At 42.2% G+C, this 19,177-nt stretch overlaps 1 protein-coding gene across 3 annotated transcripts in view; it reads right to left on the reverse strand.

Moving 5' to 3' along the window:
• Positions 1 to 19,177, reverse strand: part of TTC39B (tetratricopeptide repeat domain 39B) — a 124,699-nt gene that overhangs the window by 58,023 nt on the left and 47,499 nt on the right. For all 3 annotated transcript variants that reach the window (XM_079790493.1, XM_079790491.1, XM_079790492.1), the window contains one exon: positions 6,618 to 6,713. In XM_079790493.1, the coding sequence (XP_079646619.1) occupies positions 6,618 to 6,713 (96 nt within the window). The remainder of the gene's footprint in view (positions 1 to 6,617; positions 6,714 to 19,177) is intronic.

Raw genomic sequence — 19,177 nt, forward strand, 5'->3', positions numbered from 1 at the left:
TCAACTAGTGTGGCAACAGATTTGAACCAATTAACACAAAACTTACAAATGGCTGAAACTTTGTGTCACGGTGCCAGGTAAGGGCACTAGCAATAAACTCAAACTCAATAAATATCAGAGTTGCAAGGCATTGGGATCCTTATAAGGGAAGACTCTTTCAAGTTGAAGACCAATCAAAAGAAACCATGGTTGTCAATACACTGCAAGACTAAATAGATGAGAAGGGTTATAACTCGGTTGGGGAGGAGGGTGGGGGGGGGGGGGCTCGTGAATGGTGTACTAGCCTAGAAATGAAATGAGAAGACAGAGCATCAAGGTGCAATTCAACTACTGCCTTGGCCATGGCACCTTGGGGATGTCATTTGATATCCAGGATTCCTTGTCTATTAAATAATGACCAAAACACCCTCCTGGACTGCCACACAACTTTGTGTTGAGGAGTAAATGCTTTGGGTTTTGTGGAGTGAGCAGTCACAGGAGGTGTGGTGCATTAGGTAGGGTGCTATTTTGTTCTCTGCAGTCTACCCACACACTTATCCAAATCTGAAGATTTTTGTCCACTTTAGACCTTCTAGGCTGCTTCAGAATACACTTACAACTGCTTGTTTTTACAAATGCACTAAAAAACCTATTGATTAAAAGGCAGAGGGGGAATTTTATTGTTTAATATTTAAAAAGAAAAAGGCTATGAAATCTGCAAATGGTAATACTATATACTTGACTATGCCTCTAAATACTGTAATTTCTTAAATTTCCCTCCATTTCTTCATTTATATATTTTTGTTTGTTTATTCTTCAATTAAAGTTGACATTCAATATTATATATGACATTCAGGTATAGCCACGATAGGGGTTAGACATCTACGGTATACAACTTAACAAAGTGAGCCTCCTGATGAGTCTAGTACCATGGTTATCACATTATTATTGACTACTTTCCCTATGCTGTGCTTACATCCTCGGGACTAATCTGCAACTGCCAATCTGTACTTCTTAATCCCTTCATTTTATTCATCCAGCTGCCCCAACCCCCTCCCATCTGGCAGTTAGCAGACTGTTCTCTGAATTTGAGTCTGTTTCTGTTCTCTTTGTTTATTTATTTTGTATTTTGATTCCACATATAAGCAAGATCATATGGTATTTGTCTTTCTCTGTCTGACTTACTTCACTAGCATAATACCATCTAGGTCCATCTATGTTGTTGCAAATGGTAAGATTTCTTTTACTGCCAAGTAATATCTCATTGTATATACATCCCACCTCTTCTCTTTTTTAACTGTTGTTTTTTTAAAATATATTTTATTGATTTTTTACAGAGAAGAGGGGGGAGCGATAGAGAGTTAGATAAGAGAAAAACATTGATCAGCCGCCTCCTGCACATCCCCCACTGGGGATGTGCCCGCAACCAAGGTACATGCCCTTGACCGGAATCGAACCTGGGACCCTTCAGTCTGCAGGCCGACTGAGCCAAACCAGTTAGGGTTTAACTGTTTATTTATTGACTAGCGTTCCCGTTGCAGGAAAAATCCTGCAATAGGGTTTCCTGCTGCACTCTACCCCACCCTGCCTGCTCTCCTCCCTTGTCCCCCGCCCCGCGATCTCCGCCAGCCCCCCTACTTTTCTAACTTCTCCGCCAGCACGCTCTCCTTCCTTCTTCCCTGGCCCCGCCTCCGCTCCTCCCTTCTCCCTCGGCCCGCCTTCTCTGCCAGCCCGCCTGCTTTTCCCTTCTCCCCCGGCCCCGCCTCCGCTCCTCCCTTCTCCCCCGCCACGCCTTCTCCACCAGCCTGCTCTCCTTCCTTCTCCCCCAGCCCCGCCTCCGCTCCTCCCTTCTCCCCCGGCCCCGCCTCCGCTCCTCCCTTCTCCCCCGGCCCCGCCTCCGCTCCTCCCTTCTCCCCCGGCCCCGCCTCCGCTCTTCCCTTCTCCCCCGGCCCTGCCTCCGCTCCTCCCTTCTCCCCTGGCCCCGCCTCTGCTCCTCCCTTCTCCCCCGGCCCCGCCTCTGCTCCTCCCTTCTCCCCCGGCCCCGCCCCTTCTCCCCCGGCCCCGCCTGCTCAACTTCCTTCTCCCCCGGCCCCGCCTCCGCTCCTCCCTTCTCCTCCCCCCCCACCCCTTGCTTGCTTCTCTGCAGCTTTGCTCCCTTCTGCAGCTCTTGGCTTCTTTCTACACTGTCGTGATATGCAAATTAGCCGCCATCTTTGTTTTGATAATTTGCATACTCGTCCTGATTGGCTGGTGGGCGTGGCTTGGCTGGTGGGCGTGGCTTGGTCGTAGCGAAGGTGCGGTCAATTTGCATATTTGTCTATTATTAGATTAGATTTGAGAATGAGAGAGAGAAAGAAACATTGATCTGCTGGTCCACTTACTAGTACTTATGCATTAATTGGTTGATTCTTGTATGTGCCCTGACTGAGGGCCGAACCCAAAACATTGGCGTATCAGGATGACGCTCCAGCCAACTGAGCTACCTGGCCAGGGCCTGCCCCACTTCTTCTTTATCCAGTTGGCCATTAATGGATTGCTTCTATATCTTGGCTATTGTAAATAATGCTGCAGTGAACATAGGGGTGCATATATTTTTTCATATTAGTGTTTTGGATTTTTTTGGATAAATACCCAGAAGTGGGATTGCTGAGTCATATGTTAGTCCTATTTTTAATTTTTTGAGGTAACTCCATACTGCTTTCCACAGTGGCTGTACCAGTCTGCATTCCCACCAGCAGTGCATGACGGTTCCCTTTCCTCAACATCCTCCCCAACACTTGTTATTTGTTGATTTATTGATGATAGCCATTCTGTCATGTGTGAGGTGATATTTCATTGTGGCTTCTTTTTTCTTTCTTTATTGATTAAGGTATTACATATGTGTCCTTATCCCCCCATTGCCTCCCCACCCCCTCACCCCCGCTCATGCCCTCACCACCCTGGTGTCTGTGTCCATTGGTTAGGCCTATATGCATGCATACAAGTCCTTTGGTTGATCTCTCCCCCTTACCACCACCCTCCCCTACCTTCCCTCTGAGGTTTGAGCATCTGATCGATGCTTCTCTGTCTCTGGATCTGTTTTTGTTCATCAGTTTATGTTGGTCATTATATTCCACAAATGAGTGAGATCATGTGATATTTATCTTTCTCTGACTGACTTATTTCGCTTAGCATAATGCTCTCCAAGACCATCCATGCTGTTGCAAATAGTAGGAGTTCCTTTCATTGTGGCTTTAATTTGCATTTCTGATGATTACAGACATAGAGCATCTTTTCATATGTCTATTCACCATCTCTATGTCCTCTTTGGAGACATGTCTATTTAGATCCTCTGCCCATTTTTTAATTGGATTGTTTGTTTTTGGGTGTTATGTTGTATGAGTTTCCTTTGTATTTTTGGATATTAAGCACCATTGGATGTATTATTGGTGAATATCTTCTCCCATTCAGTAGGTAGTCTTTTGGTTTGTTGATGGTTTCCTTTGTTTGCAAAAACCCTTTTAATTTGATATAGTCCCACATCTATATATATAAAAGAGTAATATGCAAATCGACGGAATGGCGGAACAACCAGAATGACCAACCAGTCGCTATGAGGCGCACTGACCATCTCTTGGTCCCTCCCTCTGGCCGGCAGGCTCTGATCCCTCGATGGCGAACAGGGAACTCAGAGTGGGTGGTGGCAGCTGCCAGTGGCCAGAGAAGATGGCCCTGATCGCAGGCCAGGCCTAGGGGCCGTACCCACGCACGAATTTCATGCGCCGGGCCTCTAGTTTTTTATAATTCCTTTTGTTTCCCTTGCCTAAGAAGACATATCTAAAAAGATATTACTAAGAGCCATGCCAGATATTTTATTGCCTATGTTTTCTTCAAGGGGTTTTATGATTTCGGGTCTTACATTTACTAGTAAGTCTTTAATCCACTTTGGGTTTATTCTTGTAGCATATAGTGTAAAAAAGTAAAGTTTACTTCTTTCTTTCTTTTTTTTACATGAAACCATCCAGTTTTCCCAACATCATTTATTGAAGAGACTGTCTTTAACCCATTGTATATTCTCCCCTCCTTTTTCATGGATTAATTGACCATATAGGCATGGGTTTATTTCTGGATTCTCCATTCTGTTCCATTAATCTATGTGTCTGTTTTTATGCCAATACCATGCTGTTTTAATTACTATAGGATAGTTTGATAGCAGCATGAAACCTCCAACTTTGTTCTTCTTTCTCAAGATTGCTTTGGCTTTTACCAGCACTTCTGTCTGGGAGAAAGCTGCCCCTTCAGGTCTTGGCACTTTTCGAGCTGCTGCCCCAGTGCTGGAGCTCAGAGGAAATGAGTCCATCAGTGAGTAAGGCCACGCACAGGCCCTTTATGAGGAAAGCCTGGCACTCCAGCTACTTTTCATCTTATCAGGGTGCACAAAATCCCTACTGATTTTCACAGCCAGAAGTTGTGGGGACTCCTCTTCCCAGGCTGGAGAGTCCAGTGTGGGTCTGAAACCCCTCGCTCCTCAGGGAAAACCTCCACAACCGACATAGCCCAGCTGATTCTTAACCACCACACTTGGGTGTGGAACCAGACTGTTTTGCGTCCACCCCTCCTACCAGCCTCAACTTGGCTGCTTCTTTATATCCTTGTTTATGAGTTCTGTTCAGCCAGTCTTCAGGTGGTTCTCTAGGGTGTTGTTCTATAATTTAGTTGTAATTTTGATGTGTTTGCGGGAGAAGGCAAGCACAGCATTTATCTGCTCCGCCATCCTGACCGAACTTCCTTTATGTATCTTTAACCTCTTCTTCTCTGACCGCTTTTCAACTCAGAAACATACACAAATCTTACTTATTTCTACTTAATGTTAACCAAGCAAAAAAAGGTAACTTTCCTTCACTCTTGTTTTCTCTCTAACACCATACCCTTTATTTAGTACTGCTTTCAGTCATTTATTTTAGCTATTTTATTACAGCTTTCAAACTCAGCATTATAAATGTTGATGTAGTAGGAACCTAGGAAACTCTCAGATAAATGAGGATAACTCTGAAAGAGGGGCATATATTTCTGAAGAAAGCTCAGATTTCCATGAACAGAGACATATGGAACAAGATAATATTGTGAAAAATAAATGCCTTAAGATACTTACAAGTTATTTTCAAGTTCATCTCCATTCCTCAACCATCATATTATTGCACCCCTTTCTTACATTGACAAACTGAGTATTATGAACACATTCATAAACAGCTACAATTTCAAATACAAAATGCTAAAGATCTGTTGTATAGTTAAAGTCTAATAAACCTGTAGGATAGATGAAAAGCACTTTTTTAAAATATAATTTTTATTTATTTCAGAGAGGAAGGGAGAGGTAGAGAAACATCAATGATGAGAGAGAATCATCGATTGGCTGCCTCCTGCACGACCCACACTGGGGATTGAGCCCGCAGCCTGGGCATGTGCCCTGACCGGGAATCGAACTGTGACCTCCTGGTTCATAGGTCGACGCTCAACCACTGAACCACACCGGCCAAGCCTAAAAAAACAGCTTTAACAGAGTTGTCTTAATAACTGATAAAGGAATAATCTACATGTTTAAAAAGAAACAACTAGTTAATTCCAGAATAGGCAGGAAAGGAACAGAACTTAGCAATGAAATGTGATATTATATAAAATACTTAAGGAAAAGAAAAAAATATTATGATTAAGTTTTAAAAAGTAAGTTACTAAACAGTATATTTAATATAATCCCAATTAAGCAAAAAAAAAAAAGTTAGTATCTTTATATATAAGGGGGAAAAGAAAGAATATTCATCTAAAACATTGTTGTGAAAGTTATGGTGATAGTAATACATATTTTATTCTTTATGATTTTTCTATATTTCCTGAATTTTCTATAATGAACATTTTTTAAATGCACTTTTAAGCCAAGATTACAAGAAGAATATTATTAGAAAAATAATCATAATACAATACTGACCAAAAACTCTTTGGTTATATCCATTTCAAGAAACACAGGCCCAGGGAAAAGACTGAAATGAAATATACCAAAATGCTAACAGTCTGTATTAAAGTCATAATTATAGTTTATGTTTCTCCTTCCTCCATTTTCCCTGATGCTTGGCAATGTGGTTATATTATTTTATTTAAAAATTAATGGTTTACCCTAGCCAGTTTGGCTCAGTGGATAGAGCGTCAGCCTACGGACTGAAAGGTCCTGGGTTTGATTCCGGTCAAGGGCACATGCCCGGGTTGTGGGCTCGATCCCCCGTGGGGGTGTGCAGGAGGCAGCCAATCAATGATTCCCTCTCATCATTGACGTTTCTATCTCTTTCTACCTCTCCCTTTCTCTCTGAAACTAATAAAAAAATATATTTTTAAAAATTAATGGTTTAAAAAATTTGAGGTAACAAAGACACAAAGGGAGCTGTGCCCCAGAAGTTTAATTTCGTTTTGTTCCTGCTTTTATGTAACGGAGACACCTACTCACTGAGCCCCTTAGCCTCCTTCCCTAATTTGTAAAATGGGCCCTCTACCTGCCTGGGCCTCTCCTCTCCCCACAGGTCAATAAAACACAGAGCCTGATCTGACATCAGCACTGCAGTTCACCGAAGGGTAGGTCTGGTCCCCCCAGGAATGCTCGCACCCTTTCTGACCTGCTCACTTTGGATGATCGGTGCTGTCCAGAGGCCTGTTTTGCGTCCAGTGATGCCAAGTGAGGTTTGCTTGCTGCCATCTCTGTGCGAAAAGGCCTGTTAATAAAGAAGGCAGAGTGAGGTGTCTTACAGGAAGCGTTCACATCAACTTAAGTACACAACACAAGTCCTTCAATTATTTACTGCATCTCACCTCCATTTCTTTTTTTTTAAGATTTTTTAAATTGATTTTTGGAGAGAGGGGAAGGGAGAGGGAGAGAGAAACATCGATGTGAGAGAGAAACATGGATCGGCTGCTTCCTGCACACCCCCTACCGGGGATCCAGCCAGCAACCTTTCAGGGCCACGCCCAACCAACTGAGCAACATCAGCTGGGGCACCTCCATTTCTTAGCAATTTGGAAAAACTACTCAGTTACATGGCGAACATTCCTGAAATACAGCCCCAATAAAATAAACTTATTTTTCTTTTATTCTAGTGCACACACACACACAAAAGAAATGAACTGAAATCATCCCCCACAGCTCTCCACCCAAAGAAGCACTGTATCTTGTATATATCCTTGCATATCTTTTCCCAAGTAAATCTACACATATATTTTTATATTTTACTAGAGGCCCGGTGCATGAATTCATGCACAGGTGGGGTTCCTCAGCCTGGCCGGCAATCAGAGCCGACCGTGGGAGGTTGTCTGGCCGGGGGAGGTTGGCTGTGGGAGCACACTGACCACCAGGGGGCAGCTCCTGCATTGGGCGTCTGCCCCCTGGTGGTCAGTGTGCATCATAGCAACTGCTTTTATATATATAGATTAAACTGGAATAGTATAGTAGAGGAGAAAAAAGTTTTCTTTGACCCTCTTAGGGTCCCTGGTTGGGTCTGAAAAGTAAAGTAACAAAGACAGGTTAACAAGAGAAAAGCATATAAATTTTATTGAATTTTTACATGTACATGGGAGCCTTCACAGAGAATGAAGTCCCAAAGAAGTGAACAATAGGAAGCTTTTATACCTGTTAGACAAAGAAACAGTAAGTTTGTGAATAACTGACAAGACAAGGAGCTGGGCTAGGAGTAGTAAATGGTGAAGAAGTAACTAGGAATATAAGGATTACTTCAATAAGGTTTGTCTGCAGGTTCTATGGGCGGATAGGTGTCTGTCTCCAGTAAAAGAATTTATTTCCTGCCTTTATGCAGCAAAGGGAGAGCTTTCACTGCCTTTTACTGCTTCTTAATTACCTTAAGCTCAAAATAATTTTTGTGTCAAAGAGGCATATTTTGGGGTAGCATAGTCTAGTTTCCTTCATTATAACCTCCATTTATCCTGAATCTCGTCTTCTTAATAAAAAGAGGTGCTCTATTGTAGTTACTGTCTGCACAGCATTCTACTGAATGAAAGTAACGTAATTTGTTACCCCATCTTCACTTTGGGTCATGGAGGTTGCTCCCAATGTTTTACAACTACAAATAATACCGTAATAAGCCCCTTTATACACTTTTGCCTGATTATTTCCTGTGGATAAATTTTTGAATTAAAGGGGGTACATTTTGTAAGGTATCTTATTTGTAATAAATTGCTTCATTTCCATATATATATATATATTAGAGGCCTGGTGCACAAGATTTGTGCACTTGGTGGGGGGTCCCTCAGTCTGGCCTGTGCCCTCTCACAGTCCAGGAGCCCTCAGGGGCAGGCCTAAACTGTCAGTCGGACATCCTTAGCGCTGCCGCAGAGGTGGGAGAGGCTCCCGCCACCGCCGCTGTGCAGCGCTCCCCCTGTGGGAGCACAGTGACCACCAGGGAGCAGCTCTTGGGTTGAGCGTCTGCCCCCTGGTGGTTAGTGCACGTCATAGCGACCAGTCATTCTGCCATTCGGTCAATTTGCCTATTAGCCGTTTATTATATAGGATACCACAGAGTGCTGAAGTGACATAGAGGAGGTGGACATGAATCTGGTTTACAGAATCGTAGGCCACTTTACTGACCCAGAGCTACTCAAGAGAAGAAAATGTCTAGAGTTTAAGAATAAGCCCACCCTGTATTGTAATAGAATCTCCAATCTCCTGCTTCCATTCATCTTAAGAGCACACATCCCATAAAGAAGAAAGGAGTATTGACTATCCTTAAGGGAAGCCTTTTTTTCCCAATTCTAAGATATATAATGCCCTCAAGTACGTGGAGTTTGATTATATTCCACCTCACAAACTTCCCAGTACCCTCTAATATTTTACATTCAACATTCACCATATCTGGAACAGATCAACTTCCCTAAGTTTTATACATCAGGTTAAGGGAAAATCAAAGTTCTTCTTACAAGAGTCATTGGGTGTGGGTAGTGGGAGGGAAGAAAAAGCAACAGATAAGGCAGAATGTAGCTTGAACTCAGATTATGTTCCAGCCCAAGAACTTTATACCAGAACAGAGGAAGCATTAGCACTTATGTACACAAAACTCTGGGGCAGTGGCTGCCATATCCGTTTACAAACAGGGAAAGAGGTGAAAACAGATTCAAGAGACTGTGAACCCTTTTGAACCATTCCTGCCCATCTGCTCTCTTACAGCTTCACCCTTGGCCTTGATCATAAAATTCTCTCCAGTGTTTAATTTTTTAGGGTTTTTAAAATCAAAAGTAATCACTCTTGCCCTGGCCGGTGTGACTCGGTTGGTTGGGGTCGTCCTGTGCACAGAAAGGTTGCCAGTTCAATTCCCCATCGGGGCATATGCCTGTGTTGTAGGCTAAATCCCCAGTAGGAGGTGCTGACCAATGTATCTCTCTCACATGGATGTCTCTCTCGCTCTCTAGCCCCCTCTCCCTTTCTCTCTTTGTAAAATCACATCTTTAATGTTTTAAACATATTTTTTAAAAGGCAAACATTGCTCTTTCCTTTAGCACTTCTGATTTTGAGGGCATACTCAGAAAAACTCCCCTCCACAAAGATTTTCTATCATTTTACCAGTGTTGTTACTTTTTAATATTTCATCCGTTGATTTATTTATAATTTGAGTGCATGGTACAAGATAGTGCTGTGAATTTGTTTCTTAGTCTTTGGCCATTTTCCCAAGATAATTTTTAAAAGACCATATCTTTTCCCTCAATGATATGAGAGACCCTTATATAAAACATTAAAATTTTATTAAGTTCTGCTAAAACCAACATTTACCAAGTAAATGTTGCATGTTTCAAAGCTACAATTATAGTGTCTTTACCTGGCACAATAGACTTGAATTTAACAGAACTTAATAATTATTTTTTTAAAATATATTTTATTGATTTTTTACAGAGAGGAAGGAAGAGGGATAGAGAGCTAGTAACATCGATGAGAGAGAAACACCGATCAGCTGCCTCCTGCACACTTCCCACTGGGGATGTGCCCGCAACCAAGGCGCATGCCCCCAACCAGAATTGAACCTGGGACCCCCCCAGTCCGCAGGCCGACACTTATCCACCGAGCCAAACCAGCCAGGGCTTAATAATTATTAATAAAATAAAATTAGATTTTATTCATCTTTTCTTTTTTTAAAAATATTTTTATTGATTTCAGAGAGGAAGGGAGAGGGAGATAGAGATAGAAACATCAATGATGAGAGAGAATCATTGATCGGCTGCCTCCTGCATGCCCCCTACTGGGGATCGAGCCCGCAACCCGAGCATGTGCCTTTGAATGGAATCAAACCTGGGACCCTCCAGTCAGCAGGCTGACACTCTATCCACTGAACCAAACCAGCTAGGGCTTATTCATCTTTTCTGATGCTAAAGAAAACAACATGTCATATTTCAAGTTTAGATTAGACACCTTTAGTCCTGTATGCTTTTATATACATGTATACAAAGTCCCAGAAATTATATTTTAAAATTTATATTAATATCACAATAAATGTATAATGCTACAAAGTGATTTTTTATTCAATGGTATTTTGATATAGACCTAATTCACTCACTTAAACTATTACCTAGTATTTCATCAAGAACTATTTTTTAAAAGTTTTTATGAAAAATGTTTCAAATACATGGAGAAAATAATATAAGCAAGTAAATCTGAAATTCATTTTTGTGTACAATGTGAAGTGCACATATTTGTTTCCCACATGGACAGGCAATTATCCCAACACCAATGAATAACTCATCCTTCAGCTACTCCTTAGCTTGGAAATAAGACAAAAGGAAAATCAATGTCCTTTCAATGTCATGTTGGAGCACTGTCTAACAGGCCCACCCAAAGATATACCTTAGTTTGATTTGCTAATGATTATTGATTGAGGCCTATACTCTGTAAAATTATATGTTAACTTGTAGATTATTTTTCTGGTAAATACCCAAATAATTAGTCTGGTAAAGTTATGGTTTTATTGCCTTGTAAGATATTTCCCAGTTTTAAATATAGCAAATCTTATTCCAACATTCGTTCTTCCATTCCCCAAATATTTTTAGAACCAGTTTTACCATCTTGCTGATTGATAAATAAATCTTTGACATTTGTTCATTCTGTAAGTTTTACACAATGACATGCTGAATAACACTGCAACTCTGTAACACAGGGCCAATTTCCATATGTACACACGTCTGTTCCCAGGCACTCTTGTTCCACTCATGTATCTGCCTCTCTGCACTTTCACTATCATGGCTTTCTTTATATGCCAAAGGAGCAAGTCCTCTACTTTATTAAATGTTCTTTTTCAGGGGGATGGGAGGGGACTGCTATTATTTTACCTTCATTCTTAGTTATAAGTTTCAGAATAAGTTATTATAGAGTTACCAAAAAAAAGTCCTAACATGGTTTTTCCTGGGACTTCATTACATTTCTAGCAAACTTTGCAGAGAACTGCTATATTTACAATATTATATTTTCACATCTATACACATTTATTCAAGTCTTATTTCCTTCAATAAAGGTTTTTTTTATATTTTATTGATTTTAGAGAGGAAAGGAGAGGGAGAGAGAGATAGAAACATCAAGGATGAGATAGAATCATTGATTGGCTGCCTCCTGCACGCCCCCTACTGGGGATCGAGCCCACAACCCAGGCATGTGCCCTTGGCCGGAATCGAACCCAGGACCCTTCAGTCCGCAGGCTGAGGCTCTATCCATTGAGCCAAACCAGCTAGGGCCCATAAAGGTTTTTAATATCTGAAACACTGCAGTGGAGTACATGCATCCTTGCAAAAAAAAAAAAAAAGCCATGTAAACGTTCTTTAAATTGCTTCAGTTTGGGGATCTGTTCCGCCAAAGTAAGAGCAGTTATTAAACATTTAAATAGAATGACTTGTCTGCTCCACTCCTGAGCATGACGAAGATGCTATACTGAGATGTTAGAAGAAACGTATTTTTAGCTAGTGAAAAATATTATTTGGTTGACAGATGCTAAAGGAACCATCATATTTCAATTACTGTTATTAGTGTTTGGAAAATATGTCCTCATTTGCCCTGTATTTACTGCTCTAATTTATTTAAGTTTCTAAAAAAGCTTTATTGAGATATAATTCACAGACCATGCAATTTACCCATTTAAAGCATACAATCAATGGTTTTTAGTATACTCATATTGATAGCAGTGTGCAACTATCCCCACAATCTAATTTTTAAAATATTTTGTCACCCAAAAGAAACCTTGTATTTATCCATTAGCAGTCATTCCCCATAGTCCTTTGTATCTACATATTTGCTATAACTGGCTTTTTTCACTTAGCATGTTTTCAAGATTCATCCATGTTACTGCATGAATCAGTACTTCATTCTTTTTAATGGCCAAATAATATTACATTGTATGGATATAATACATTTTGTTTATTGTTTCATTTGTTGGTGGATAATAACCCAGTTATTTCTACTTTTTTACTATCATGAATAATGCTATTAACTTTCATGTACAAGTTCTTGTGTTGATATATATTTCCTTTTTTCTTGGGTATATACCTAGGAGTGGAATTGCTGAGTAAAATACTAACTCTATGTCTAATATTTTGAAAAACTGCTGGACCATTTTCCAAACTGGCTGTATGATTCTGCATTCCTATCAGTGATGTATGAGAGTCCCAATCTCTCCATATCTTGGCCAACACTTGTTATTGTCCATCTTCATGTGGGTAACGGTATCTCATTATGGTTTTGCCTTTCATTTGCCTCATGACTAATGATATTGAGCATCTGTTTAGGTATTCATTGGCCATTGGTGTGTCTTCTTTGGAGAAATGTCTATGTAGGTTCTTTGGCCATTTGTTATTTGGGTCATTTGTCTTCTTTATTTTTGTGTTTTATACTAATCTAATTTTTAATCATGAGGTAGAACTATTTTCAAATGAAAAGCTTACAGCTGTCTTTGTTTACACTTTTTCTCTCATTCAAGTCATAATTAGCAGAATCAATTCAAATTTAATTTCCCTAATAAGTTCAACGCAATGTGCTATGTTCCTGCACAATAAAAAGCTAGCTCATTTTGAAAAGAAAAAAAAAATGAAGTAAATTTTTCAAAAATTATTAAAAGACAATATCCTTCCAGGTTCTCATCAAAGTTAAAATCTCTCTTTAAGGGGAGTAAAGGAATGAACAGAGATGGCCAACCGTTATGCTATGAGAGGCACCATTTATATAATCTACAGTCTGAACAGTGTCCACCGGCATTATGAACATGGGACTCCAGTGGATACCACCACCAGATTTCCAGGAAATTTATTGCTTAATATTATTGACCATATGATTAGCTTGTCTTTCTTACTAAAGAAAACTGCTCACCAGAGCAAATCCTGCCCGATGGGCAATTCCTTCAAATAGCCATTCTCCGGGCCACTGATCAGAGGCAGGGGGGTCTGCTACTGCTGCAGCTGCCGCTGGGAGAGCAAGAAGAGCCCAGAAACCAGCAGGTACTCCCCACGGACCTCTGACTGTCAGCTCCAACCCAGGCCTGTCACCAGAGCTATCAGAATCAAGTGAAAGGAATTCAACATTTTCTCACCACTCTTGCAAGTGGAAACTCCCAACAAGACTGTGTTGATTAACTGATTAACTGACTGACTGACTGACTGACTGACTGACTGACTGACTGAACAACTGGACAAACAGAGGAGCAACTGGCAGACAGCACTGATTTATTTTTTCCTAGAAGGAACTGGCCCTCACTCTCGTCTGGTCCATCCAACCACCTGAACTATCTGATGTTCTAGACACACTGTTCTAAGACAACCAACGATTGGAAATGCAACTAGAAGCCCACAGCCAGGAAAAGACTAAAGCCAGTTCAACAAAAGGACGAATTCAAGGAAGTGGAGAAGCTTAACCTGAAAGAAAGAACAGTTGGAGGAAAGCAGAGAAAAGGAAAGAACATGAGAGCTATTTTCAGACAGTTTCCTCTCTAATTCATCCTGTTATGTGTATACAGAGAGAATAAAAAAGCAAAATGTGGCAAAATGTTGAAAATGGATTAAGGGTATACATTAAATTCTCTATTATTTTCACACTCTTTTGCTACGTTTGGAATTATTGCAAAGTAAGGAAATGTTTTTAAAAGACAGCTTAGATGGCCCTGTAGCAAAGGGCAGCAACAGGGATCAAATGAATGGTCGCTGGACCTCAGTCACTCCTTGCCAATGCCAGTGGAGAATGCTAAGCCCTCAGAGTCATGGACACACCAAGTCCAGCCACCACAGGTGCCTGGGCGGCAGAGGCAGTGGAACCAAACACAATGAATTTGCTGCTCTGGGTGTTTTATTCAAGAACAAGACATGGTTATCATTAGGTATTTTATGCAGCAACTAAAGGGGATTCACATCCAGATCTCTCTGCCCTAAGGGAGGCTTAGCCATTGCTTATATACACTATTTGGTTAATTACATGTTGATTTCTTCTTTGCAGTTGACTAAATTATTAGGGTCCAGGCAAGCTCATCCGGTTACAGTTGTGTCTGCTAAATACTGTGCTCCACTTTGACGCTTAGCAAGAATATCATTAGTAAAGACTGCCCAGACCTTGAGACCCTCGTCCTATGTAGCAGCAGCAAGGACAGAGGGCAATGCAAAAACAACTGGATGGAGCCACCAACCAGAGAGCAAGACCCAGATCCTGCTCCATCCCACTCCACTTCCTCCTGCACCTGACACCGCCTGGGAAGGAGGAGAGGGAGGGGGAACCTCAGAGAAGGGAGGCGTGGGCCTGACAGTTTACGTGACTGGCACTTGCCTCTGCCACTCCTTCAAGAAAACCTGAATCACTCCAAAAGAGACGGTTTGAAATTTGAGCAGATGATGTCATCTTTAATTGGCAATGTTTTTTTTCCATCCTCAATGGGGATGAGAGTTCCAAAGGCAACTGAGAGCAATTGGAAAGAATAAGTTCATTTTGCATAAACGATAGTGTGTCTCAGACCCCACTCACTAAGAAAATGGAGGGTAAACTTACAGTCTCTTCAGAAAAAAGAAACTATCCCAACAGATGCTGTTTCTCTTGCCCACAGCCACAGCAAATCCCTGACACAGTGGAAACTAAACCAGAGCCTGTGTCCCTTCAAATTCTTTCCTTCGGCAAAACAAACTGCACTCTTCACATTATTCAAAACAAACAGCAATGGAATGTTAGATTGGCAGGAGATAAGCACAGCTCCTGTTTCATTTTGCTGCTTTTCTTTATTGTTTTTTTGTGTGTGTTTTTAATTTAAAAGAAAAAAAAAAAGCCCTAGCTGGTTTTGCTCAGTGGATAGAGTGTCAGCCTGTGGACTGAAGGGTTCTGGGTGCGATTCCAGTCAAGGGCACGTTACAGGGTTGTGGGCTCGATCCCCAGTAGGGTGTATGCAGGAGACAGCAGCAGATCAATGATTCTCTCTCATCATTGATGTTTCTATCTCTCTCTCCCTCTTCTTTCCTCTCTCTGAAATCAGTAAAAACATATCCTACCTAACAGTAATATGCAAATTGACCGCACCTTTGCTACGCCCAAACCACACCCACCAGCCAAAGCCACGCCCACCAGCCAATCAGGGTGAGTATGCAAATTACCCAACAAAGATGGCGGTTAATTTGCATACGCGGAGGGAGGGAGGAATGAAGACTGAAGACAACCTAGAAGGAAGAGGGAGGAAAAGCGGAAAGCAAGGTGGCTGCCAGAGGGAAAGTCCGGGCAGGGCAGAGCGGGGTGGAGCGGGGCGGAACAGGGCGGAGTGGGGAGGGCGGCAGCAGCGCGCGGGTGCAGGCACGGCGGCTGCAACGGCGGCGGCAGCGGCTATGCACGCGGCCGCAGCGGCGCTTGCAGGATTCTTCCTGCAAATGGGCTACTAGTCTATATATATATCTATATATCTATATATCTATATAGATATATAAAACCCTAATATGCAAATAGACCAAACAGCGGAACAACTGAACAACCAAACAACCGGTCACTATGATGTGCGCTGACCACCAGGGAGCGTGCGCAGAACGTGGCAGGCATTGGAAACAGGCGGCAAAGCACAGAACATGGCAGGCATCAGCTGTGGCGGGATGGTGGAGCAGATGAGCAGGGACGCCAGACCAAGGCAGGGTGCCAGTCACTGTCATCGGGGCGATCCTCTGGTAGTTATAAAAATTCTTTGCTCCCACACACCACGGTCCCGCTGGCACTCGCACCCGCTGCCAGTACCAGAGCCACCACTCGCACCCACTGCGGGCGCCTGGCACCGGCCCCGATCACTCGGCGCCTTCAGCGGGTACGAGCAGTGGCTGCTGGCCCCAATCGTCCCTGAGGGCTTCTCCACCTCCCCCTGTTCCCGTGGGACGATCAGGGCAGCAGCCACCACTCACACCTGTTGCTGGCACTGGCCCCAATTGCTCCACACCATCAGCAGGTGCGAGCGGGGCCAGCACCATCAGCACATGGAATCGGCGGCGGCGGGAGAATGGGGACCAGGGGCTGTGACCAGAGGGGCTGAGCAGAGCGTGGAGAACGGGCCAACACTCGTCCCTGTGCCCACCGTTCCTCTCAAGGTGCACGAATTTGTGCACTGGGCCCCTGGTATATATATAAAACATTCCCTACTAGAGGACTCTCTTATTACTAACAGAAATCTTCAGCTAGTTTATTATCTTTTCTCATCACCCTGCAGTAGTGTGATTTAGGAGAAAGCGTGCTGGGTTCCCAGCCGAGGTGAGCAGTGTGGCGTTGCACCCTTCACTCACTTTTATGAGCCTAAGTGTCCTCACCTGCTCAAACAGAGAAAGAATACAAATCATGGAAACAGATATAATGGTGGGTGCCAGGGGCTGGGGGACAGGGGAAGTTGGGAGCTATTGTTTAATGGGTATAGAGTTTCAGATTTCCAAGGTGAAGAGTTACAGAGATGGATGGTGGCGATGGTTACACAACATTATGAACGTATTTAATACTTCTGAAGGGTACATTTAAAAATGGTTAAGTTTATGGTATGTGTATTTTACCACAATAAAAACAAATTGGGGAGAAAGCCTGCACACACACACACAGCCAGAGGAGGGCTAACAATACCTGCCCTGTCTACCTCAAGGGATGTGATGAGAGGAAATGCATCCTATTTTATGAAATCACTTTTTAGACTGAAACATCCCATACATGCGGTGCTGGTGTTGAAGAGTTAAGTGACTGAGGCCAAGAGCCTCCCATCAGACCTACGTTTATACTCATGCTACTCAGTAGGGCAGTGTTTCCTGCCCCCTGGGCAGAAGCCACTTAGGCAGCACTCTGCCATTTTCATTACATCCTCAAGGGAGGGATGCAGAGCAAATGCAGGTTTTCAGTGTGGCACTGCGTGGGTGATTATCGTGTCTTTTAAAACATCACAACCTAAAACAAAGAAAACCAAAACAATAAATTTTTAAAAATCTATGCTAAAAGTAAGTTTTCCTTTCATTTGACTCTCAAAATAAAGACTACTCGATACGTCTTTTTCCCAGGCTACATAATGTGTCTCTCCTCTGGGTTCCTTGGTCAGAATTTACAACTCATCATAGTATAATTATTGGGTTACTTTTTAGTTATGGTGAATCGATTATGAACCTTTTAAGGAGAGGAACTCTCTGGCTTAGCTGAGAGATGCTCACTGATTTTTTAATGAATGAATGACATTTTTATTGATTCCATACTAGCACCCTGTGCCAAGTACAGTCATGATACTTGGCATTTTATGTCACATACGTAGAGCACGGAAAGTACCAATGAATATAATATCACAGAGTCCTTTATTCAAAAAATAAGCAGCTTTCAGTAAATACAAGGACTTTCCTTACTATTAGGTCAGACAAACAAATGAGAAGGGAAAACATATAACTACTCAAGTAATTAAGTGCCAAAGTTTCATTTTCTTTAGATCTTCAGTATGTGACTATTTTCATAGCTGGTGTTTATTTATTCAACCTATAATATCAAGGAGACACACAAAATGGTTTTGGTATACAGGGATGCTATTGCTTAGAAAACAAAACAACAACAACAAAAACACCTAAACTAATATTGAGGAGGGGTGATGGCTCATAAATGCTATATAGGGCCTGGTTTGCTGGATCCGGGAATGGCTCAAAATTTGCTTCACCCACTAACTAGGAAGATAATGACTATAGTCCCAACCCACAAGAGAAATTCAAGTCTTGGTTCCACTCTTCCTTGCTTTCTCAAACACAATCACCTGTAATGACTTGAAATGAGATAGTCCATAACACACTCGCCCAAAACAATCACCAAAGATATCCATTCATACCATGTGAGTGGTCTAAAGACTTTCCACAACTGCAGACTGACAAAGTATCGAAAGAAAAGTAACCCATGCATGAAATTCATATCAAACTCATGTTCATGTCCTTTGCCCATATATGCAGCCCCGCCCATTCTAAAATGAAGCAAAGTGTAAATATGGTGTTAAAAAATGGAAAGCAAGTGCAAAATGAAGTCCAAAAATACTGAGCATTTGTCATGACACATGTATCCAGGAGTGCACTGTGGATTTTTAATAATAGGGGGCACGGGGCTCCCACCAGTCAACCTAATACAATACAACAGCTGGAGCACAGATCTGCCAACCTCACCACAATGGGGTCTCAGTCAGCAGGAATTGGGCAACTGATTTAGCCTTTGTGCACCTTATCTTCCTCATCCGTAACAGGGAATGGCAAGCCCAATTATCTCAGTTGTTGAAAATACAAGGACTTACCACAGGTACTGGACCTGGCACAGAAGACATTTTTAAAAGGTTCTAGTTCATCTCTTCTCAACTAAGATATGAAAATGATGACAAAGCAAAAAGGTGCTTAACATTCTGTAATCGGACAACCAATGGGTCCAGGCTGTCTATCACTACTTTAGCCAATTAAGCAGAAACAGGGTTGAATCGTATATGAGCATTTATTCCAATAATGCCGGTAGCATGGGAAAGCAGCAGGTCATCCATGAATATCTGCTCTCCCCTCCCCATAAGCCAGGTGTTTATATTGGGTAGAAGGCAAAGATTAGGTGGGAGAGTAAGAATTACAGGAATGGGAAAGTAGGCAAGGTATAATGGTTACAGGCAATGTAGGCTTGGGGGCGGGGAGAGGGGGGTTGCAGGGGGCAACCTCTGGGACCAGATTACAGGCAATAGGG

The sequence above is a fragment of the Cnephaeus nilssonii genome (assembly GCF_951640355.1).
Source record: "Cnephaeus nilssonii genome assembly, chromosome: 14".
Lineage (NCBI taxonomy): Eukaryota > Metazoa > Chordata > Mammalia > Chiroptera > Vespertilionidae > Cnephaeus > Cnephaeus nilssonii.